Source organism: Pan troglodytes, chromosome 1 (assembly GCF_028858775.2).
Source record: "Pan troglodytes isolate AG18354 chromosome 1, NHGRI_mPanTro3-v2.0_pri, whole genome shotgun sequence".
Taxonomy (NCBI): Eukaryota; Metazoa; Chordata; class Mammalia; order Primates; family Hominidae; genus Pan; species Pan troglodytes.
In genome coordinates, this window is record NC_072398.2 from 194,998,039 (window position 1) to 195,023,261 (window position 25,223).

A 25,223-nucleotide genomic window follows, 5' to 3' on the forward strand; every position below is an offset into this window, starting at 1 on the left:
CACGCTCAGCTAATTAAAAAAATTTTTTTTGCTATGTTGCCCAGGCTGGTCTCAAACACCTGGCCTCAAGCGATTCTCTTGCCTAGGCCTCCCAAAGTGTTGGGATTATAGGTGTGAGCCAGTGCGCCTGGCTGCCTTGTCATTTTCTTAACGGTGTTCTCAAAAGGAGAAGCTTTTAATTGCAATGGTTTTCAATTTATTAACAAATCCTAGCCGGGTGCAGTGGCTTATGCCTGTAATCCCAGCACTTTGGGAGGCCTAGGTGGATGCATCACTTGAGGTCAGGGAGTTCGAGACCAGCCTGGCCAACATGGTAAAACCTCGTCTCTACTAAAACTACAAAAATTACCCAGGCGTGGTGGCATGCACCTGTGGTCCCAGCTACTCAGGAGGCTGAGGTGGGGGAATCACTTGGACTCAGGAGGCAGAGGTTGCAGTGAGCCAAGTTCAAGCCACTGCACTTCAGTCTGGGTGATAGGGAGATCCTGTCTCGAAAGAAGAAAAAAATCTTTGCCTCGTCCAAGATCATGAATATTTTCCCCATTTTGTCTTGGAAATTTACCAGTTTTAATGTTTTATCCTGGGATAAACTCTGAATTAAATTTTCTGTGTGGTGTTAAGTAGAGGTTAATTTTTTTAATACAAATACCCAGTTGTTACATCATTTATTGAGAAGACTAACCTTTTTGGCATTCTATTATGTTGGGCCCTTTGCCAAAAATCAACCAGCCACATTAGTGGGTCTATTCTGGTAGCTATTCTGTAACCTGACAATCTTTACCCCAGTATCACTGTTTTGATTTCAGTAGTTTTATAGCACGTCTTGAACACAGGTAGTATAAATCCACCAACTTCGTTCTTCTTTAAAAGATTTTTTGGCTCTTCAAAATAGAAATGTTAAGTTCTTTGTACCAGCATATAAATCTTAGAATCAGCTTGACAATTTTATATAATATATATATATATATATGTATGTATATATACTTTTTTTTTTTTTTTAGACAGTGTCTTGCTCTGTCGCCCAGGCTGGAGTGCAGTGGTGATACCTCGGCTCACTGCAACCTCTGCCTCAGGGTTCAAGCACTTCTCCTGCCTCAGCCTCCCGAGTAGCCGGGACTACAGGCACACGCCACCATGCCCGGCTAATTTTTTTTGTATTTTAGTAGAGATAGGGTTTCACCGTGTTGCCTAGGCTGGTCGCAAACTCCTGAGCTCAGGCAATCCACCCACCTTGGCCTCCCAAAGTAAGCCTGATGGGATTTCTATTGTATTGAGTTTATAGATCAATTTGGGGAGAATGAAATTCTTAACAATTTGAGACTTCTGGTCCAAGAACACCTCTTTACCTTCCTTGCCTTTCTTAGTAATGCTTTGTAGCTTTCAGCGTGGGGGCCATGCACATCTTTATATTTATTCCTAAAAATTATGTTTTATGTTATGAATGGCACTTAGATTTTTTTTTTCATTTCAATTGTTGAATGCTGGTATTATTTGTTTATGCAGTTAGCATCCTGTGACCTCACTAAATTCATGTACTAATTCTAATAATTTTAATGGGGTTTGTTTTGGTAGATTCTTTAGAGTATTATGTCTTCTACAAACAGAGATAGTTTTATTTCTTCCTTTACAAATTATGCCTTTTATTTCCTTTTCTTGCTTTGCCACTGCCTGGGACCTCCAGTATGATTACCAAATAATGAGAGCAAGCATCCTTGCCTTGTTCTTGAATTTAGGGCAAAAGCGTACAATCTTTTCACCACAGAAGTATGATGATGCCTGTATGCTTTTCTAAGTGTTTTTAATTAGCTGAAGAAATTTCCTTTTATTGCTAGTTTGTTGTAAATTTTTATCATGAGAATGTTTAAAATGTGTCAGTTTTCCTGTTGAGAGGATTATATTGTCTTTGTCAGGGGTTAGTACCAGGTTTACCAGCCTCAAAAAATGAACTGGGGCCGGGCATGGTGGCTTATGGCTATAATCCCAGTGTTTTGGGAGGCCCAGATGGGAGAATTGCTTGAGCCCAGGAGTTCAAGACCAGCCTGAGCAGCATAGCTCGGGAGGTTGAGGCTGCAGTGAGCCATGATCACACTACTGCATTCCAGCCTGGGTGACAGAGTAAGAACCTGTCTCAACAACAACAACAACAACAACAAAAAAAAAATCTGGGCGCAGTGGCTCACGCATGTAATCCCAGCACTTTGGGAGGTTGAGGTGGGCAGATCATAAGGTCAGGAGTTTGAGACACGCCTGGCCAACATGGTGAAACCCTGTCTCTACTAAAAACAAAAATTAGCCGGGCATGGTGGTGCATGCCTGTAGACCCAGCTACTTGGGAGGCTGAGGCAGGACAATGGCTTGAACCTGAGAGGTGGAGGTTGCAGTGAGCAGAGATCTCACCATTGCACTCCAGCCTGGGCGACAGAGCAAGACTCTGTCTCAAAAAAAAAAAAAAAAAAAAACCAGGGGGTGGTGGTGGGGGAAGCCTTTTCTATTTTCTGAAAGAATTTGTGAAAGATTGATGTTATTTTTCCTTACATTATAGAAAAAACTCCCTAGTGAAATCATTTGGGACTGGAGTTTTGTGAGGAGGAATTGTGAATTCAATTTCTTTGATATAGGGCTATTCAGGCTTCTTTTTCGAGTCAATTTTGGTAAAGGTGTGGCTTGTCAAGGAATTTGTTTCACCTATCAAATTAATTGGCATAAAGTTGTTCATACCATTCCCTTATTAATCTTTCAATTCTGAAGAATCTTTAGTGATACCCTCACTTCATTCCTGATACTGGTAATCTGCTTTTTCCTAATTTCCCGATTAGTCTTGCTAGGAGTTTATTAATCCTACTAATTTTTTTAAATAACCAACAGTTGGCTTCATTGATATTCTGTACAGTTTTTTAATTAAATTTTGCTCTAATCTTTATTATTTCTTACTTTCTGCTTACTTTGGATTTAATATGCTCTTCTATTTCTAGCTTAAGTCAGAAACTGTGGTAGCCAGCCTTTGAGATGGTCCCCAATGAGTCTTGACATATGGGATTCACAGCTTTGTACAGTCCCTTCCCATACTGAATATTAAGTAATCTGAGTAACCAATAGGGTATTATAAAAATAAAAGAATGTAACTTTCAATGCTAGGTCTTAATGTTATTATATCCTCTGCCTTGCTCTCTCATGAATTCCTGCTCTGGAGGAAGCCAGCCACAATGTTGTGAGGATACTTACCCAGCCTTATAGAGAGGTCCACATGGCAAGGAACTGAGACCTCCAGAACTAAGTTGTTACCAATTAAGTGAGTCCTACTGGAAGCGAATCCCCCCAGGCCCTGTAAGGACTTGAGATGAATGCAGCCTCATGAACTAGAACCATCGAAGTCACTCCTAACTCATAGAAAATGTGTGAGATAGTTTATTGTTTTGAGTCACTACATTTTGGAATAATTTGATATGCAGTGGTAGATAACTAACACAGATATAAAATAAGACTTAACCATCCAAACATTTATTAAGTATATGCTATGTCACAGATTCCTTTATGGGTTGAAATTTAGAGATAAACCAGACAAAGCCCCTGCCCTTTAATAACAGATTCTGGGTTAAGATGGCAGATTAACAATGAGCATCTATTATCATTCTTCATTTCATTCCTTTCTCAAACTCCACTGTAACTATGAATTTAAAAAAAAAATTTAAGGTACAAACCTAGAAGGAGAACAGAACAGGGGATATATCAACATTCTGAAAGATGAAAAGCAAGTGAGCAAGTTGGTGATAAAAGGATGGGAGTGATGCAGAAAAATAAAGAGAAAAGCAGTCTGAGAAGCAGGTAGAGTCCTATATCCTCTGTCTAGCTCACATTGATGAACAGCTGCCTCTTGTTCATCCTTGCACAGATCTGCAGGCATACTAACTGGAAGAGATACAACAGAGGCTCCCTGGAAGAAGGATGCCAGACACAGTTGAGAGCACAAGATTATACCAAAAACAAGAGATTAAATGACTTTAACATATTAAATGCTGAATACAGAAGTTCCCCCAGCTAGAACTCCCAACTAGGCTTCCAGAATGCAGGCAACCACACTGCTATCCTTTAGGCAGGAGTTTAGAAGACTCACCTTTGGACAACCTGACCAGCCAAGAGAAGAGACCTAAGGATCCTAACATTGTAGATTCCCCAACCTAAGCCCTCTGAAATCACCCTATGATGAGGCTCACAGTCAACAAACCCTATCCATGCCTTCAGAGCATTCAGTGTTTTTAGATTAACACTGAATAGACAGCAATCAAGAATACTAGATATTGGATGAAAGCCTCCAAAATGGAAGACAGAGATCAAAACAAACAAAAAGGAATTTGAGGGAAGCATAAGCATGTACAGGAAGAACTCCAAAATAAATTATGCTCAGAGAGCTAAGAGAGGATACTGCATCTGTGAAACAAGAATAGCATGCTATGAAAGATAACACTTAGGAAATAAAACGTGTGAATTTTATGGTATGTAAATTAAACGTCAATACAGCTATTTTAAAAATGGAGTGATGCTTTCGAATTTCTGAAGAAAAATTATTTCCACCACAGAAAGAGCTAAACTATCATTTTAAGTTTGCTGATAAATACATTTTCTAATATATACATATATTATATATATTTTATATATATATATAAAATTTGCTCCCCAGGTACCCTATTCTCATGAAGATTCTGAAAATTTTTTAAAAAGAAATAGGATTATAGAACAAAGACAAAAGGAATTCCCAGGGCAACAGTGAAGCGTGATCTCAAGAAGACAGCTGCGCACCAAACACAAAGGGCATAACCCAACCAGACTGAAACAGTGAGAATCAAGAGACAGATCTCATGAAGACTGTCACTGAGATTCCTGCAGCCATTACTGTTTTTGTTTTTGGAGATGGAGTCTCACTCTGTCGCCCAAGCTGGGTGCAGTGGCGCGATCTTGGCTCACTGCAACCTCTGCCTCCTGGGTTCTCCTGTCTCAGCCTCCCGAGTAGCTGGGACTACAGATGCACACCACCATGCCCGGCTAATTTTTTGTATTTTAGTAGAGACAGGGTTTCACTGTGTTGGCCAGGCTGGTCTTGAACTCCTGAGCTCAGGCAATCCGCCCACCTCGGCCTCCCATAAGTGGTAGAATTACAGGCGTGAGCCACCGTGCCCAGCCTTATACTGTTTTTCTAATGTGAAGATAGCCCGCCTGGGTAAGCCTGATCCAGATATCTTTAGTTGGTCTTGTTTGACCTCATGTTGCTAAAGTTCTTGCCCAGATGCCTGAATCAGCTGATAACTCTCATTCCACCCGAAAGAAAAGTTCTGCTTTGATCTACCTCTGAAAGGACTAATTTGAATATTATAAAATCAAATTATTTCTCAATCTTAGCAATCTTATACCTGAACTCAAGACAAATACATGAAGTAAGCAACACTAATACTGTGATTAATAATTTACTAGAATTTTTTATTTACTAGAAATTTTTATTTACTAGAAATCTGTTTTCCTTGCAAAAGCAGCAGTGTGAACTTCTAACTACTTTGCAGAAATAAAATTATTAAATTCTACAACCATTTACATATTCTGCCTACTTTTTACTAAAAGCAAAATGGGATAGTGAATGTTTTACGGACAGCTACATTTTACTGAAAAGTAACAGTAAACAAAAATAAAATTTTTTGTTTTTGAGATGGAGTCTCTGTCGCCCAGACCGGAATGCAGTGGTGCAATCTTGGCTCACTGCAAGCTCCGCCTCCCGGGTTCACGCCATTCTCCTGCCTCAGCCTCCCGAGTAGCTGGGACTACAGGCGCCTGCCACCACGCCCAGCTAATTTTTTGTATTTTTAGTAGAGACGGGGTTTCACCGTGTTAGCCAGGATGGTCTTGATCTCCTGACCTCGTGATCCACCCGCCTCGGCCTCCCAAAGTGCTGGGATTACAGGCGTGAGCCACCGTGCCTGGCCACAAAAATAAATTTAACTAATGTGTCTAAGATCTGAGATTTGCCTGCCAGGGATCTTGCTTCTTAAGGGATGCAGTACAGAGCTATGTTAAACGTATAAGCACTGGAGTCAGAAGAGTTGAACTTCTCCCGCTTTAAATATAAACTATGTGACTTTCTGTCTCTAAACTTCAGTTGATGATACTACCAACTTATACAACTGTGGTGGAATTTACATGCAACACTGTAATATTAATAATTAATATAAAATGCTTAACATTCTATCTGGTACATAATAAGAGGTAAATAACATCTTAAGGGAGATATAACTAACAAACATCAGATTGACTATGATGGTCTTTTTATTTTTTTTTTGAGACAGGGTCTTGTTCTGTCACCCAGGCTGGAGTATAGTGGTGAGATCATGGCTCACTGGAACCTCCACCTCCCGGCTCAAGTGATTCTCCCACTTCAACCTCCTGAGTAGCCAGGATTACAAGCTCACGCTATCACGCCTGGCTAATTTTTATATTTTTTGTAGAGACAGGGTTTCACCATCTTGCCCAGGCTGGTCTCAAACTCCTGGACTCAAGCAATCCACCCACCTCAACCTCCCAAAAATGCTGGGATTACAGGTGTAAGCTACCATGCCCAGCCACTATGATGGTCTTAAAATCTGTGAATTACAATAATAAAATGCAAGTTGCAAATGGGCTGGCCTCAAAACAAGCTATAGAAATATTCTTCATTTCATCAAATCTAAGATGCCATTGATGGTAAGCTGCACCAGTATTTTATGTATTCTTTAAAAAGAAACCTGCCAACTGAACTGTGACAAACCATCAATTGTAAGATATCTCCCAATTTCAGAGATGTTGAAATGTAAACAAAAAATTTTGAGTCTTAGATTGGTAAAATACAGCAAGTTTAATTACATAGTTGAAAGTTAGGCTATTAAATGCCAATAGAACAATCATTCTCAAGACCAATCACACAATTAGAGAGAATTGCTCCCTTTCTTAGAGTACTCTTCCATGCTTATTTCCATCACCAATTTCACCTAGCTCCCATCTGTCACTTCCTGAGGGAAACATCCCTCAACCAGTGAGACTACAATGGATCCCTCCCTTTTATGCTTCCATTGCACTTGGTATTTTCCTTTACAGTACTTATGATAGTGCTCAATTACCAGTCTTCTCCAGCTGATTTCAAGTTCAATAAAGGCTGTTTAGTTCAGTGCATATACCACGTACAAGGCTTGCAAAATCAAAATCACGCAAAAGCAAAAAGGAAATGTAAGCAAGTAAGATGGTCAGTGCAATATTTCTCATTATTTTTCATAGCATTTTATTGGCAATTAATAAACCCTTGTTGCAGCCTTTATGGAAAACAGTATGGAGGTTCCTCAAAAAATTAAAAATAGAACTACTATATGATCTAGCAATCCCACTTCAGGGACTACATGCAAAGTAAATAAAATCACTATCTCAAGGAGACCCCTGCACTCCCATGTTCACTGCAGCATTATTCACAACAGCCAAGATATGGAAACAACCTAAGCGACCATCGACAGACAAATGGATAAAAAGAATGTGGTATATACATAAAATGGAATATTATTTAGCCTTTAAAAGAAGGAAGTCTTGTCATTTGTGACAACATGGATGAACCTGGAGGATATTATGTTAAATAAAATAAGCAAGACACAGAAAGACAAATACTGTATGATCTCACATGTGGAATCTAAGAAAGTTCAACTCACAGAAACAGAGGTTAGAATGGTAGTTACCCAGGGCTGAGGGCTGAGGCAAATGGTGAGACGTTGGTCAAAGCGTATAAACTTTCAGTTATAAGATGAGTAAGTTCTGGAGACCTAATGTACTACATGGTGACTATAATTATTATTGTACACTTGAAATACGCTGAGAGTAAATTTCATGTTCTTATGTCTCTCACATAACTATGAGGTGATTGTTATATTCATTAGCTTGATTGTGGTAATCATTTCACAATGCATATGTATTATCAAAAATCACACTGTATACCTCAAATACATGTAACTTTTACTTGTTAATCATACCTGAATACATTAGCTGGGGAGAAAATAAACCAACTTCAAATGTTAGGCTTTATTTCCATTTCATTAAGTTACCATAGGTCTTTTTCTTTTTTTTCTTCTTTGAGACAGAGTCTTGCTCTGTCACCCAGGCTGGAGTACAGTGGCAAGATCTCGGCTCACTGCAACCTCCGCCTCCCGGGTTCAAGCGATTCTCCTGCCTTAGCCTCCTGAGTAGCTGGGATTACAGGTGTGCGCCACCATGCCCAGCTGATTTTTGTATTTTTAGTAGAGACGGGGTTTCACCATGTTGGTCAGGCTGGTCTCGAACTCCTGACCTCGTGATCTGCCCACCTCGGCCTTCCAAAGTGCTGGGATTACAGGTGTGAGCTACCACACCTGGCCCATAGGTCTTTTTTTTTTTTTTTTAAATCAATCTTATTTTTTTGCCTCCCAATGGCACAAGTTATACTTTGCTCACATAAACATACTCTCACATTTTTCTTAAATCTTTTTGGTCTATCTCTTCTCCCAACCCAGGCACCTTATTCCATTTCTCTTTTTTCTTCCTAAAAGGATCCAAAATCTTGAAATTGGTGTGTATTTGTCCCATCTGTTTTATAATTTTACTTTATTTGTATGTACCTAGTACATACTTTTGTTCTAAGTTTATATAAATAATAACATATCCTTTTGCTTTTTTTTTTGAAACAGAGTCTTACTCTGTTGCCCAGGCTGGAGTGCAGTGGCGTGATCTCGGCTCACTGCAACCTCCGTCTCCTGGGTTCAAGAAATTCTCCTGCCTCAGCCTCCCTAGTAGCTGGGATTACAGGCACACGCCACCATGCCAGGCTAATTTTTTTTTTTTTTTCTGAGACAGAATCTTGTTCTGTCGCCCAGGCTGGAGCGCAGTGGCATGATCTCGGCTCGCTGCAACCTCTGCCTCCTGGGTTCAACTGATTCTCCTGCCTCAGCCTCCCGAGTAGCTGGGACTACAGGTGCGTGCCACCACGTCTGGCTGATTTTTATATTTTTAGTAGAGATGGGGTTTCACCATGATGGCCAAGCTAGTCTTGAACTCCTGACCTCAAGTGATCCACCTGCCTTGGCCTCCCGAAGTGCTAGGGTTACAGGCATGAGCCACCGTGCCTAGCCCCTTTTGCTGTTTACTCACCCCCAACATTTTCTTTCCTTTTTTTTTTTGAGACGGAGTCTTACTCTGTCGCCCAGGCTGGAATACAGTGGTGCAATCTCAGCTCACTGCAACTTCTGCCTTCTGGGTTCAAGTGATTCTCCTGCCTCAGCCTCCTAAGTAGCTGGGATTACAGATGTGCACCATCACGCCTGGTTAATTTCTGTATGTTTAGTAGAGACAGGGTTAAGCCATGTTGGCCAGGCTGGTCTCGAACTCCTGACCTCAAGTAATCCACCCACCTTGGCCTCCCAAAGTGCTGGGATTACAGGTCTGAGCCACTAGGCCCAGCCCATTTTTTTTTTTCTTTTTTCTTTTTTGAGGCAGAGTCTCAGTCTGTTGCCTAGACTGGAGTACAGAGGTGTGATCTCAGCTCACTGCAACCTCCACCTCCTGGGTTCAAGTGATTTTCATGCCTCAACCCCCAAGTAGCTGGGATTATAGACGTGCACTACCACACCTGGCTAATGTTTGTATTTTTCGTAGAGATGGGGTTTTACCACGTGGACCAGGCTGGTCTTGAACTCCTGGCCTCATATGATCCGAAGGCCTCTGCCTCCCAAAGTGCTGGGATTACAGGCATGAGCCATGATGTCTGGGTACAACATTATTTTAATAATTCACATTGATACATATAGATCTGGTTCATTTATTTAACTGTTATGTAGTACACCACAATATTATGTAACTATTTATGTGCTGTTTATTCATTCTGCTACCGACAGGAATTTAGGCTGTTTCCAATTTTCTGCTATTACATATAATGTTTCAAGCACACATGCAAGATATCTCTTTATGGGTTTTAAGTTATGCAATTTCATCTTTACTTCATCTCTTCTAGTTGAGAACTGCTCTCCGGGGTAGTTGTACCAAATGGTACTACTACAAACAATGTGTGAGAGTTCCTTTTACTTCATCCTCACCAACATTTGGTATTTCATAAGATTTTTCTTTTCACCTTGCACTTTTTGCAAATCATAAGGCTTTTTAATTTTACAAATCTGATGCGTAGAAAATGGTAACACTGATTTCACTTGCAAGTTCTTGATTATTAATGAATGAGAATCTTTTCATGTGTTTACTGGCTATATGCATTTCCTATTTTGAGAACTACCTATTTTTCAATTTATCTGTTCTTATATTTTGTAAAGTTCTCAGTTATATGAGTTACAAATTTTCTAATGTTTTTAACTTTATTGTTTCTTTTGCGATACACAAGTTTTAAATTTTGGTCAAGTTTATCAGTATTTTCCTTTGCAGTTTATACTTTGTACTTTGTTTGGTGTTAGGAATATTCTCTCATTTTTATCCTAAAAGAATTCTGAAGATTTGCTTTTCATATTTGGGATATAATTCACCTAGAAATAAATTTTGTGTCTAATGTAAGATGGATCTAATTTTTTTAAAGTTAAACTGTGTAAACACAATTTATTAAATATTCTACTCTTTCCCTACTGATCTGAAACACTACATCAGATATTTACAGTTTCCATAAACACATATGTGGCTCGTTTCTAGACTCTGCTTCATTAATCTGCCTGTTCCTGCACCTGAAGCCATGTGGTATAACTGTTACAGTTTTATAGGAAGTAGGGCAATTTCTGCTTTATTTTTCTTTAAAATTCTATTGGTTTTTCTTAGTCACTTATTCTTCCATATAAATCTTAATATCGACTTATCAAGTGTTATACTATACCCTATTGGAATTTTATTTTATTTATGTTTTTTGAGACAGGTTCTAATTCTGTTGCCCAGGCTGGAGTACAGTGGTGAGATCACAGTTCACTGCAGCCTCGACTTCTGGGCTCAAGCGATTCTCCCAACTGAGCCTCTTGAGTAGCTGGGACTACAGTCACACACCTCTACGCCTGGCTAATTTTTTTGTCTTTTTTTAGCAATAGGGTTTCACCATGTTGGTCAGAACTCCCAGGCTCAAGCAATCCTCCCACCTTGGTCTCCCAATGTGCTGGAAATACTGGCATACCCACCGTACCTGGCCCCCTATTGGAATTTTAATTAAAACTACACTTATAGATTCATAAGGATAATGTGTTTCATTAAATTTTCTTAGATCTTTCAATAAAGTTTTATAATATCTTAGAGACCTCAGAAATCGTTTATTCCTGAGTACCTCATTTTCAATCCAAACTCTTGATCTCATTATACTTGTTAAAGCTCAGCTAAGATATCACATACTACTACAAATATTTCTCTAATTTTTCAGGCTCATTTGGATGCTCCTCCTCCTATGCTCTTGGATTTATTTATTCATTCTTTGTTTAATATGACCAAAAGTTGTGCTGGGCATAGAGGGCACACTGGTGAATAAAATGACAATCCCTTCATGGAGCTTTCGTTCTAACAGGAGAGACAGAACAATAAACACTCTTAATTCAAGGTGATACATGCTATTATAGGGGAATTACACTGTGCTATGGGAATACAGAAGAGAAATACCTAACTCAGACTTGGGGGATGGCTGGATTGGGGGAGAAGGGTGTCAAACACTGCTTCTCAAGGAAGTAACATGTAGACTGAAACCTGTAAGAAGAACAGAAGTTAGCAAACACAATAGTGACTAAAAATCATAGCACTGATATCCTTGTCTCTTGATTTTATTGAAAAAGCTCTCATTGTTTAACTGTGAAATCATCTACTTTTTGTTTCTTTTTTTAGAGATAGGGGTCTCACTCTGTTGCCCAGGCTGGAGTACAGTGGCTCAATTACAGCTCACTGCAGCCTGCAACTCCTGGGGCTTAGGCTATCCTCCTGCCTTAGCCTCCCAAGTAGCTGGGACTACAGGCATGAGCCCCTGTGCCCAGCTCATTTATTTTTTGGATATGTTTCCCCTCTTGGCTTTTTTGACATCATATTTGGTGTCTCATATTGCCTTGTATAATCATTACTTGCTCACTAGTTCTTTCTTTCTTAAATGCTAGTATTCCTCGACGGCTTTATCCTTCTCTTTCCTGTTTCAATCTAAATACTATTCCTAAAGAGTTTTTCCACTTCTATAGTTTCAAATATGGATTTACGTACTGAAGAGTCCCAACACTCTTACTTTCAGCTCCCACCATTATAGATTTTCATACCTAAATTTCTAAATATACACTAGATATGTCTATCTATATGTTCCATAGAATCCTCAAGCTTTGAACATGTTAACATTGATACATGGTGTATACTGCCAACTAACCAGCAATAGCAGATCTACCTCCATATTCAGTTGACAGTACCACCATTCATACCTGGCAGAAAACTCTGAGTCAGTACTCTGAATGTACATTGGAGAGTATGACCTTCTTGGGAGCCAGTTTACATTATGGCAGTCACTGTACCTGAAAGTTGTTTCGAGGGCTGAATAATCACAGAAAATTTCAGACCAGGTGTGGAGGGTTGTTTTTCTTTTTATTTATTTATTTTTGAGATGGGGCCTTGCTTTGTCACTGCTGGAATGCAGTGGCACAATCATGGCTCACCACAGCCTTGATATCCTGGGCTCAAGCCACCCTCCCATCTCAGCCTCCCTAGCAGCTGGGACTACAAGTACGCACCACACCTAGCTAATTTTTTTCTTTTTCTTTTTTTTTTTTTTTTTTTGGTAGAGATCAGGTCTCACTATGTTGTTCAGCCTGATCTCAAACTCCTGATCTCAAGTGATCCTCCCGCTTTGGCCTCCCAAAGTGCTGGGATTACAAGTGTAAGCCATCATGGCAGGTGTTGTTTTTAATGTGTTAACTTGCTAGGCTACCAGCTGCCATTTGTTTAATCAAACACTAATCTAGGTGTTGCTATGAAGGTATTTTGTAGATGTAATTAAAATCCATAATCTGTTGACTTTAAGTAATGGAGATTATCCTGAATAATGTGGATGGGCCTGATTCAATTAGGTGAAAGGTCTTAAAAGTAGGGCTGAAGCTTCCCTGAGAGCAAGAAATTCCACTTATAGATAACTGCTTCAGCCCATGCCTGAATTTCCCTGCCCTTCCTGACAGCCTGCCCCCAAAATTTCAGACTTGCCTAGCTAGCCCCTACAATTGCATAAACTCTCTCTCTATACTTCGTACTGGTTCTGCTTCTCTAGGTTCTGAACCTTGACTGATATGCCAGGCTTGTAGTTTATTTGCAAAAACAATTCTTTCAAAAATCTAGTAAAGCTCTGGTCTATTTTTTTCCAATCCGTTCCATGTACCAGTACTACACCCAAAGTTTTTTTTTCTGGACATGGTTCTTAAACCTATTTTTTCAGCTTAATCCTTCCTCTCCATCCCACATTAGACCATCACCATCTCTTACCTGAACTAGTGATTGAAAAGCCTCCTAACTGGCTTCTCAGATTAGTTTTTTCTCCTCTATCTATTCTCCACACTGCTGCCAGAGGTCTCTTTCTGGAAAACAAATATGATCATGTCACTATCCTTCTTAAAAACCTTTGAAGTATCCCTATCTAAAGGATAGAGAGAAGTTTTTCTATTTCATTGATTTGTTTTTATCTTTTATTTCTTTCTATTCTCTTTGCATTTAATTTTCTGTGATTTTTCTAACTTGTTGAGAATGAATGCTTATGTCACTGATGCTTTTTTCTTTTAAAATCGGCATTTCAAGCTTTAAATTCTCTCTAAGCATTGCTTTAGCTGATCATACCAGTTCTGATATGTATTGTATTCATTGTCCTTCAGTTCAAAATTTTCTCTGTGATTTCTTTAAACAAGGGGTTATTTAGAAATCATTTCTTTATTTTTTAATAGAGATGGGGTCTCACTATGTTGCCCAGGCTGGTCTCAAACTCCAAGGCTCAAGTGATCCTCCCACCTTGGCCTCCCAAAGTGCTAGGATTACAGGCGTGAGCTACCACACCCAGCCTAGAAATTATTTCTTAATAATTTTCAAAGCTGGACTTCAAGTTCTAGTAGGAACATAACAGCAATTTAGTTCCAAATTTTCCCATCTTTCTCCTAGAACCTGTACAGAGCAACAAAAACAATGTTAAAAACAAAAAATACCATATATCTTTAGTGAAACTAGGGGATAATAAAAACCTAAAAATGCCAACTTATAAGTAAATATGACCCAAAGTACTTGAGACTAAAAGAAGCCACATCTGAGCATGAGAGAATGACAAGAAGTATAAAGGAATTTGGTGGGGGAATAGCACATATTTACTCCCAGAAAGAAAGGAATCTATACCAAGTGGGAACTACAATGTTTAGAACTGAGATTAAATGGGGGATTCTCAGAAGGAGGTAAGGAAAGGAGGTGTAGAAAGTGGCAGAACAATAAGTGGAGGGTGGTTTGGAAGTGACAGATCTCGGAAAGGACCACCCTTTTACAAGTGAGGCATGCTCTTTTGTAATTTCTTCTTTTGAAGTAGTTTCGAACTTACAGAAAAGTTATAAGAATAGTACAAAAAACTCCTGTATACCTGTCACAAATTCTTTAATTGTTAACATTTGAGGCAGGCAATTTAAAGGGTAGGAGGTGCATCCCTTGGTAGCAGAACTAGTCAGGACCTGGGGAACTCATGGCTGGTAGTTCATATTACTTAAACCCCTTAAGTTACTGAGAGGCATAGGAGATGTGGCTGCATTTTGAAGAAAGAGTCCACCAGAACAATGGAGGAGAGAGGCCTTGAGCACAGAAACCTGGAAAACTATCTTGCTCCGAAGGTGTTCCTAATGTTCCTAACACCCTTAAGTCCCTTCTAACAGATGGTTTGGGAAACTCATCTCATGCCAATATAAGCAACAAAAAAGTGGTAAGTATCCATACAATAATACCATAGAAAAAAATGTAAAAAGGCACCGCGACATTTCTGACAAAGAAAACTCAACAGACAATATCATCACAAAGCAGAGGAAAATTAAAACCCTACTTTTTACTCACACTGAAAAATTCCTAATGCAGTTATGAAGAAAAAGTTCAGAGGAGAAATTTAGAAACTCAAGGAGGAACTAACCAGTCAACAGGAGTTGTAGTGAAACAAGCATGGCAGAACTCAGAAAAGAAATGGGAGAAAAAGAATTTTAAGAATTAAAAAGATGAAGACTAAAATGCAATGAGCACATGGTAAAAATATACAACACCAAAGGCACAGTAAGAAGCATGTAGGATAGAAATGTTTTAAAAGTAAATAAAATGATGGATATAAAACTGACCCAAAATGGTCAACTAAGAAAACATCTAGTAATTTTACTGATGTCACTTAATAAAATAATTTCTAAATTATTTGGTATTTGGAAGAAATACTTTCAGCAATCACACACAAAAAAGCACACTCCTTCTAAGAAAAATAAAATCAAGCTGGCATCATACTTCTCTATTGAACAGTCAATGCCAGAAGACAGTGGAAAAATACCTACAAGGTACTCAAGGAAAAAGTGTGAGCCAACAATTCCACATCTAGCCAAACAGTCCTTCAGGAATAAGGCTACAGATAACTCAGGCCTTATTCATATGAGCATTTCTTGAAGAAACAACTTGAGGACAAACTGAAACCGACAAATAACCAGAAAAATTTCAGCAAAAGGACTGGCAGTGAGCAACAATACATTTAATTGCAGATTTAAGATTGAAAACAAATGGAATGAAACTGTTACATGGTCTAAGAATGTAGGAATTCAAATCAATGAATATACACAAATGGATGTTAAGAGTAGAATATATGAAAAGTAGAATAAGCTCAATGACTGCACCTCATGTGCAACAGGTAGGAGTCAAAGTTGAAAGTCAATCAGTAAAAACTTAAGCAACATGACAGAATAAAATTATAAAGGGCAATAAAATAATACTATATTGGCTAAAACTAGCAGAAAGAAGGGAAGAGAATAAAGCTAATGTAATTGTTACTCAATTAAGGGAAACAAAAGACTGCTTTAAAACAGAGGAAGATAGGTATCATACGAAGGTGTAAGTATAAAGATAACCACTGGGGGGAAAAAAATCTCCCTAAGATGAGGACTACCATTTAAAAAGCACAGAAAACACAACACTCAAAGTTTCAAAATATATACAAATGTAAAAAATGGCATAAAATAATTTTACAAAACCATGACCAATGGTTGTGTCTTGACAGAAAGATATGTCCTTCCTATCTATATCTGGCTTAATTCATCCACTAAACAGAAAAAAAGCTTTAAACTGACCCACAAAGCAAACCATTCTATGCTGTCATCAAGATATACCTGAAAAAAAAAAGTTAAAGGCTAGGATAAAGTTCACAAAAGCATGAAGTGCAATCTTTTTATTAGATAATGTAGAATTTTGGTCAAAAAGTACAAAAAGAAAGTCACTTATATAAAGGTTATAATTCATAACAAAAACAGATATGAATATATATGCTCCTAATAATACAGTAGCAACATTCAGAAAATGGAAATTACAGGAGATAAAAGAAGAAACAGAAAGATATTAATAATAGGAAATTTATTTATCCTAGTCTGAGAGAACAAAAAACAAAACTAAGGAAATAAATGACATAAGCAACATAATCAAACTGGTAGCTCTGATGGATATTTCACTCTAACCTAATATATGAATATATCTTATTTTCACATAGCCATAGAACTATCACAAAAATTGACCGTATATTGGGCTACAAAAAATACCTCTGCAAACTCTAAAAGGAAAAATACAAACCACATTTTTTTTTTTCTGAGGAGTCTCACTCTGTCCCAAGGCTGGAGTGCAGCGGCACGATCTCGGCTCACTGCAAGCTCCGCCTCCCGGGTTCACGCCATTCTCCTGCCTCAGCCTCCCAAGTAGCTGGGACTACAGATGCCCGCCACCACGCCCGGCTAATTTTTTGTATTTTTAGTAGAGATGGGGTTTCACCGTGTTAGCCAGGATGGTCTCAATCTCCTGACCTCGTGATCCGCCCGCCTCGGCCTCCCAAAGTGCTGGGATTACAGGCATGAGCCACCGCGCCCAGCCACAAACAACATTTTTTAACAACACAATGAAACTAGAAATTCACAACAAATCCAGAAAACAAAAAGATCTTCAATCTGAAAATTTGAAAAGTCTCTCAAACAATATTTCAAGCACAGAGGAAATACAAATGAAATTTGTGGAGTTTCTAGAAAATAATATTACGTATTTCTAGTTTCTAGAATATAATAAAAATACTACATATTAGAAGCTTTGTAATACGGCTAAAACAGTGATCACCAGAAAAATAATTGTTTTAAATATTTCCACCAACAAAATGAAAGTACATGTTACTAATCTAGCTAAAATAGATAGAAAAATAACTTTTAAGAATAATTCCCATTGTCAGCAAGGCCTTACTTTCCTCAACATCAGTATTGTGTCCTAATAACGGACCAGAAAACTGAGCCTCCAGAATCCCCAGGAAGCTGCTCTATCCTCAAAGAATAGTAAGACTGTTGTAACTTGCTCTGTCTGTAAACACACTTCAGGAAGGAAGAGGAAGTTGGCAGATATATTTTCAAATGATCTTCAACACAATTCTTGAGAGTTTCCTAGTGAGTTTAACGTTAATAAAAAAAAACAAAACTGTTTTCAGGCCAGGTGCGATGGCTCACGCCTGTAATCCCAGCACTTTGGAAGGCGGAGGGAGGCGGATCACCTGAGGTCAGGAGTTCGAGACCAGCCTGACCAACATGGTGAAACCCCATCTCTACTAAAAATAGAAAAAAATTAGCTGGGTGTTGTGGCATGCATCTGTAATCCCAGCTACTTGGGAGGCTGAGGCAGGACAATCGCTTGAACCAGGGAGGCGGAGGTTGCAGTGAGTCGAGATCGAGCCACTACATTCCAGCCTGGGTGACAAGAGCAAAACTCAAAAAAAATTGTGTCAAGAAATTTGGATACCTTACTTCTCTAGAAAGAGTTCATCAAGATTTTATTTCATTGATTCAAGCATTTAAGTTTAAGTACTAAATATACACCTGAGCTAGAATAATAGAAAATATTCTTTATTATAGGTTTCAGTAATTCATTAATTGGGAAGACTATGTTACCAAAAAAGAAGTCAGGGCATAGGAAAAAAGGTTAAGGATTAAAGTATTTAATTAAACAATCAGCATTCATTAACTATACTTTGTTCTTAATCAGAAAGCACTCAATAAATACATTTTGTTTTCTAAAATAAATATTTATGATGCCATACCGTCTTTTTTTTAGTTTTTTGATAAGAAGTAATAGATGCTTATTGTTGAAAGCTTGAAAAAGATGGAGAAAAATAAATACCACTGAATTTCACTATCTGAAAAAAAAGTAAAAAGAACAAAGCATACATATGCAAAATAACAAACTGGGAAAACCACAAAAATACACAGAATTTCAAAAACTAATAGAAACTAGCCGGGCACGGTGGCACATGCCTGTAATCCCAGCACTTTGGGAGGCCAAGGCAGGCAGATCTCTTGAGACCAGGAGTTCGAGACCAGCCTGGGCAACATGGTGAAATCTTGTCTCTACAAAAAATACAAAAATTAGCCAGGTGTGGTAACATGTGTCTGTAGTCCCAGCTGCTCAGGAGGCTGTAGTGGGAAGATCACTTGACCCTGGGAGGTGGAGGTTGCAGTGAGCCAAGATTACACCACTGCACTCCAGCCTGGGTGACAGAGCAAGACCCTGTCTCAAAAAAAAAAAAAAAAATCATAATAACGATAGAAACTACTTTGTAAAACTCTGTATAATTAAATTACATATGAATAAAATAATTTTCCAGTAAAATGTGAGCTACCAAAAGTGAACCTAAACAGCTTGAACAGACTTTTTTTTTTTAATTAAAAAAAAATTTTTATGGGTACATACTGGATGTATATATCTATGGGTTACACGAGCTTTTGATACAAGCATATAATGCATAATAATCAGATCAGGGTAAATGGGGTATCCATTACCTCAGGCATTTATCCTTTATGTTACCAACAATCCAATTATATTTTTAGTCATTTTTAATTGTACGATAAATTATTAGACTGATTTTCACAAAATAAATGAGGGAAGTTTTAAAACAGCTACCTAGCAAACCAAACCAAACCAAACAAAAAACAGCAGGTCACAAGGTTTTATAGGGGAATTCTACGAAATCATAGAAGAGCTGATAATATCAATACTATTTTAAAACTGTTATACATTTTAGAAAATGGAAAACTTCTGAATTTTTTAGGAAATAATACCAAAACTTGACAAAGATTGTACAAAAAGGGAAGGCTGCAGATTAATATGACTTTTGCATGTTAATTTATAAAAGGAAAGTATTAGCAAACAGAATCCAGCATCAATTAAAAGAGTCTAGGAGTCCTGGTTTGGTTCAATGTTTGTTAAAAATAAGAGAAATATCACATCATCAGCTCCATAGATGCTGAAAAGGCATCTGACAAAATTTAACACACACTTGATAAACGTACTTAATAAGAAACAGATATTCCTTAATATGACAATGTATACATACAATGCTTAATGCTTCTAGAGCAAGAAAGAAAAAGGACGCACATTAATCACTACTATTTAATCCTACCCTGTCTAATTAGTCTACATAATCTGATAAAAAAATTAGAGGTATAAAAATCCAAAGGAAGAGGTAAACTTATCACTAGTTGCAGGTGATGATTATAACCTAGAAGCCCCAATAAAATCGCTTGAAAAAATACCACAAACAATAATGGAATTCAATAACACAGAAAGAGAGAAAGTATACAGAAATCAAAAGCCTGAATATATATAAGCAATAACCAGTTAGTATCTATAAACCCATTTAATAGCAACAAAAAGGAGAAAATATCCTGGAATAACAAGAAATGGCCTGGGTGCAGTGGCTCACGCCTGTAATCCCAGCACTCTGGGAGGCTGAGGTGGGTGGACCACCTGAAATCAGGAGTTCGAGACCAGCCTGACCAACATGGTGAAACCCCATCTCTATTAAAAATACAAAATTAGCTGGGTGTGGTGGTGCATGCCTGTAATCACAGTTGCTTGGGAGGCTGAGGCATGAGAATTGCTTGAACCTGGGAGGCGGAGGTTGCCGTGAGCCGAGATCACTCCATTGTACTCCAGAGCGAAACTCTGTCTCAAAAAAAAGAAAGAAAAAAGAAAAGAAAGAAAAAAAAAAAGAAATGTGCAAAATTTATGTGAAGCTTTAAGATCTCTTGAAAATGAAAGTAATCTTAAACAAATAGAAAGACATAGTATATTCTTTGACAGAAAAGACAACACCTTAAATATGCCAATTTGTCCTAACTTAATTTATAAATCTAATAGGATCTCAATAAAAATAACAATCTGTCCTCTCCCACTCACTGGATCTAAACAAGGAATTCCTAAAGCTTATACATAAGAATGGTCTGGAAAACCCTGAAAAGAGAAAAATGGGACTAGTCCTATCAGATATTAAAAGTCATAAAAGAAATGACTGACCAATACATATGTATGTGTGCACACACCAACATACAAACAAACTTCTGCATGGCAAAAACAAAAACAAACAAACAAAAAATCACAATACCAAAGGTCAAAAGACAAATAGCAACCTAGGTAAAATATCTGCAACTCATGACAGATGAACAGCTAACTTCCTTAATTTAGAAAGCATTCTCAGTAAATAAGAAGACGAAAAATCCAATAGAAAAAAAAGGGCAAAAGATATAAACTAACAGTTCATTAAAAAAGAAACACAAGTGGCCCTTATATTTGTGAAAAGGTAGTCAAATACAAATTAAGAAGACACAAGAAAACTGTTTCTTGCAAATCTGATTGAAGAAAATCTAAGAGTTTGATGATTCTAGTGGCAAAGATATAAGGAAACTGGTACTCTCATTCATTGATGCAAAATATTTACTATCTCTATGGAGTGCAATCTGGCAACAATGATACAAATTACAAATATTAATACATTTGCCCTTAACTCATCAGTCTAACCTCCAGGAATTTATCTTACAGACATATCTTAATATACATAAAATGATGTAAAATAGAAAACAGTTAAAAATAACCCTAGTATACATCTAAAGAAAACTGGTTAAATATATCCCCTCCTCAATCATATATTACACAATGGTAGGTGCAGCTGAAAAAATGAGGAAACTATACCCTAATCTGGAAGGATCCAGGGATCCTTGGAGGAATGTCTAATTTCAGGTACTGGGCAGGAAATATAAGATGAGCAAGGAATATCCTGCTGTGCCCGAAAGCAAGAAAGCTTTCAAACATTTACTAATTTTCAATAGGACACTGAGCTTTTCCACAGAAAAATTCCACCTAATGCAAAAAGAATAACAGAAAAATTACCAGTTCGTAATCCCTAGTGAAATAAATAATTTGGGTCACAACGATCAGTGAACAGAACATTAGCAATTCAAAGGTTAATTAAGAAATTTACAATAGAGAGATCTCTGAATCTACTGATTAATCTCTGAACCTAGAGACTGATTTTTGAATCACTAAAATTGGGACCACTAGATACTGTGTTTCCTAATATGACACGACATAAAGCACTTAAGCATTTTGAACCAGAATGGAATGAAACTTCTAAGCTAACTTTCATTTTCAGAAAAAACAGGGGATAGAGGAACAAGGTAATAACACAAGAAAACAAAAAGACAAAATCAGATTTGAACATATTCTACAGAACAAGTGACCCAGTTTTTGTAAAATGTCAATGGCATAAAGAAATAAGAAAACAGGGAAGGAAATGGGACTACTAGATTGCAAAAGGCACAATAATCAAATGTGATGTGTGGATCTTGTTTGGATTCTGATTAGAACCAGCTAACAAGAAAAAGGCATATTTCAGACAATCAGGGAAATCTGATTGTGGACAGGTATTAGAGGGTACAAATAAATGCTTGTTTATAATTTTCCTACATATGATAATGCCATTGCTGCTATAAGAAAATATCCATAGTTTTAGAGGTACACATTGAAGTAATAGGGATAAAATAACATGCTGTCTGGAATTAGATTAAAAAACACTACTGTAGAGGAAGAAATGTACTCGGATTACGCAAAGGTAGAAAAATTCTGACAATCTGAGTAATGGCTACCTATGTGGTAGTTCATAATACTACTCTCTCTGTTTTTACATAAGCTTGAAAATATTTTGTAAGAAAACACCTAAAAACAAGAATGCAATTAGCATCACATTAAGACCAGCAGTGGGTATAACATCTGGGGGTCACCATGCCCAACAGAATTATCTTTCTTAAAATATATATTTCATAATAAAATGTTGGCTTAGAGTTAAAAGGGCAAAAGTGAGTTATAATAGAAGATTGCTCAGATAATCATCAGGGCTTTTAAATCTGTCTTCATGTGCTTGCTTCATGTTTAGCAGCATTCCAAGGTAAATTCTACAGGCTTTCTAAATGAAATGTAATAAAAATATAAAGGTTTCTCCAGTAGATCATAATACATGTCCAAATATTACTTCGAGACACCAGTATGTATAATTATATATAAAATTTATGTACACACATCATACAGAAATCCACCACCCAATACAGAATATGGCTTTAGTTCCCTTACCATCGATATTAAGCATCATTTTCCACATGGCAGGCCGAACAGACTGATGGAATCCAAACCACACTTCCCTGCCCCCTCCCAGAGGGTGGTCATATCCTTCTGGAGCGGAGAAAAATGAACGCCCCACAGGCGTGTATCTACAAAAATTAAAATGGCATGTTCAATCCTTTCCTTCTCATGCAAGTATTTAAATCTGCAGAAAAGGGGAGACTAGAGCACAATTAACATAATGATGCTTATCATTATGAATATATGAAACTAAACATGTTCCAAATTTGAGAAAGCAAAAAGTATCCACTCTAAATGGAAAAAAATCTACTTAAATTTTCCTTTCTCAAAATTGTTGGTTGAAATAAGAATAAATTTTATTTAAAATAATTTCTTAAAAATAGGTTTTAAAAAGTGAACAGTTCCGACCTTAAAAATGTTAACAAGTAAATAATTATTGAACAAAAAGGTATTTCTATAAATGTGTTTGCAAGACATACTATTTTTCTTTAAAAAAAAACATACTGAGTCAGGTGTGGGGGCTCACACCTGTAATCCGAGCACTTTGGGAGGCTAAGGTGAGAGGATTACTTGAGTCCAGGAGTTTGAAACCAGCCTGGGCAACATAGGGAGATTCCATCTCTACAAAAAAAAAAAAAAAAAAAAAAAAAATTTTTTTTTAATTAGTCAGGCATGATGGTGCATACCTGTGGTCCCAGCTACTCAGAAGGCTGAGGTAGGAGGATTGCTTAGGCCTGGGAGGTTGAGGCTGCAGTGAACCATGATTGTGCCACTGCACTACAGCCTGGGTGACAGAGTGAGACCATGTCTCAAAAAAAACCCAACCAAACAATAAAAAATACACGGGTACACATGCGCTCACACACAGGAGCATACCCTACACATGTGAGGTCCTAGGGTTATTAAAAAAAAGCAATTCAACACAATTTGATATTGTTGTATAAACAGTGAAATTACTTTTAAAACAAGATAACTAAATAAATACATCTGAAAATAGATCTGTTAAGACTTTTAGATCCTAAGAGAAAGGGTGAGATATTTTTCTATAAAATTATTCATGAGACTAGCTAAGCTAATGACGTATAGTTACTTGCAAAAGCCAGATAATTTTCTGTAACGTACTCCTGTCAATGAATTTGTATGGATGCTATTCTTGTTCAACATTTCAGTTGAACAATCAAAATATATGACAAATAAAGGTTTAACCAAGGGAAGCCTGCACAATTCATTCTTGGGAGTTTAAAATCTAAAGAGAAAAAAAGCAGAAGCACCCACTTCATGGAGGGCAGATGTCGTAGCACCACATCAACGGCATGGACAGGGTTAGTGCTGATTGGCTTGTCTAATTCCAGTGGCTCAGGCAAGGTCCGTCCTGTCAGTACTTCATGCAGTAGGTGCCAACTCACCCGAGAGACAAATTTGATTGACACCTTGAAAGGTCGATCTTTTCCACCTTCCCCAGGTAAAGTAACGTCTAAATCTACCTGTTGATGGGAAAAGAGTCAACTGGTAAATGTTGAAAAAGATAAATACAATTATTTTAGATTTAACTTATAAAAATATCTAAGAGAAAACATGGCAAAAATAAAGTCAATAGACTAAAATATACCATTTATTTTTTTTTGTAGATAAAATTTAAATAACATACTTACTCGTGCCAGCATTATGTGTCATTGCAAAATACTGGAAACTACCCTAAATGCTCTAACATTTATGCGGCTATGAAAAAAGAATGAGGAAAATCTCTTGAAACTGCCATGGAATAAATTTCCAAGCTATACTATTAAGTGACAAAAGCAAAGTACAAAAGATTACAAATATTATGACATCTTTTGTGTGAGAAAGGAGGAAAATAGTCACATATCTGCTTACTTCTGCAAAAAGAAACACAGGAAGCATGAACCAGAAACAAAGAAACTAGTTACTTTCAAAGGATGGGAGGGAATGGACTGGAAAAAATAAGGACAGAACAATTCTGAGTATATGTTTTGGTATACTTTTGAAATTTGGAAGCATATTAAAGTTCTACATATTAAAAAAATATAAAAAAAAGGCCAGGCGCAGTGGCTCATGCATGTAATCCCAGCACTTTGGGGGGCTGAGGCAGGCTGATCACTTGAGGTCAGGAGTTCGAGACCAGCTTGGCCAACATGGTGAAACCCTGTCTCTACTAAAAATACAAAATTAGCTGGGTGTGGTGGTGCATGCCTGTAATCCCAGCTACTCGGGAGGCTGAGGCACGAGAATCATTTGAACTCAGGAGGCAGAGGGTGCAGTGAGCCAAGATCACACCACTGTGCTCCAGCGTGGGCAACAGAGTGAGGCTCAAAAAAAAAATAAATAAATAAAATAAATATATATTATATATTTATAAATTTATAATTTATAATATAAATTTATATATTATTTATAATTCATATATTTATAATAAATATATATATATATATTTAGGCTGGGTATGGTGGCTTACTCCTGTAATCCCAGCACTTTGGGACGCTGAGGCAGGAGGACTGCTTGAGCCAGGGAATTTT

General features: G+C 37.5%; 1 protein-coding gene across 10 annotated transcripts in view; it reads right to left on the bottom strand.

Annotated features, from left to right (window-relative positions):
* AGO3 (argonaute RISC catalytic component 3) overlaps positions 1 to 25,223 on the bottom strand; it is a 132,510-nt gene that overhangs the window by 67,045 nt on the left and 40,242 nt on the right. For 6 of the 10 annotated variants that reach the window (XM_054665731.2, XM_063782732.1, XM_016959123.4 and 3 more), the window contains 2 exons: positions 23,968 to 24,176; positions 22,684 to 22,820 (listed from right to left, as the gene is read on the bottom strand). In XM_054665731.2, the coding sequence (XP_054521706.1) occupies positions 22,684 to 22,820; positions 23,968 to 24,176 (346 nt within the window). Of the gene's footprint in view, positions 1 to 9,174; positions 9,356 to 11,649; positions 11,734 to 13,488; positions 13,581 to 22,683; positions 22,821 to 23,967; positions 24,177 to 25,223 lie in introns of those variants that run through there. The other 4 variants (XM_063782762.1, XM_063782768.1, XM_016959152.4 and 1 more) reach the window with 4 other exon arrangements.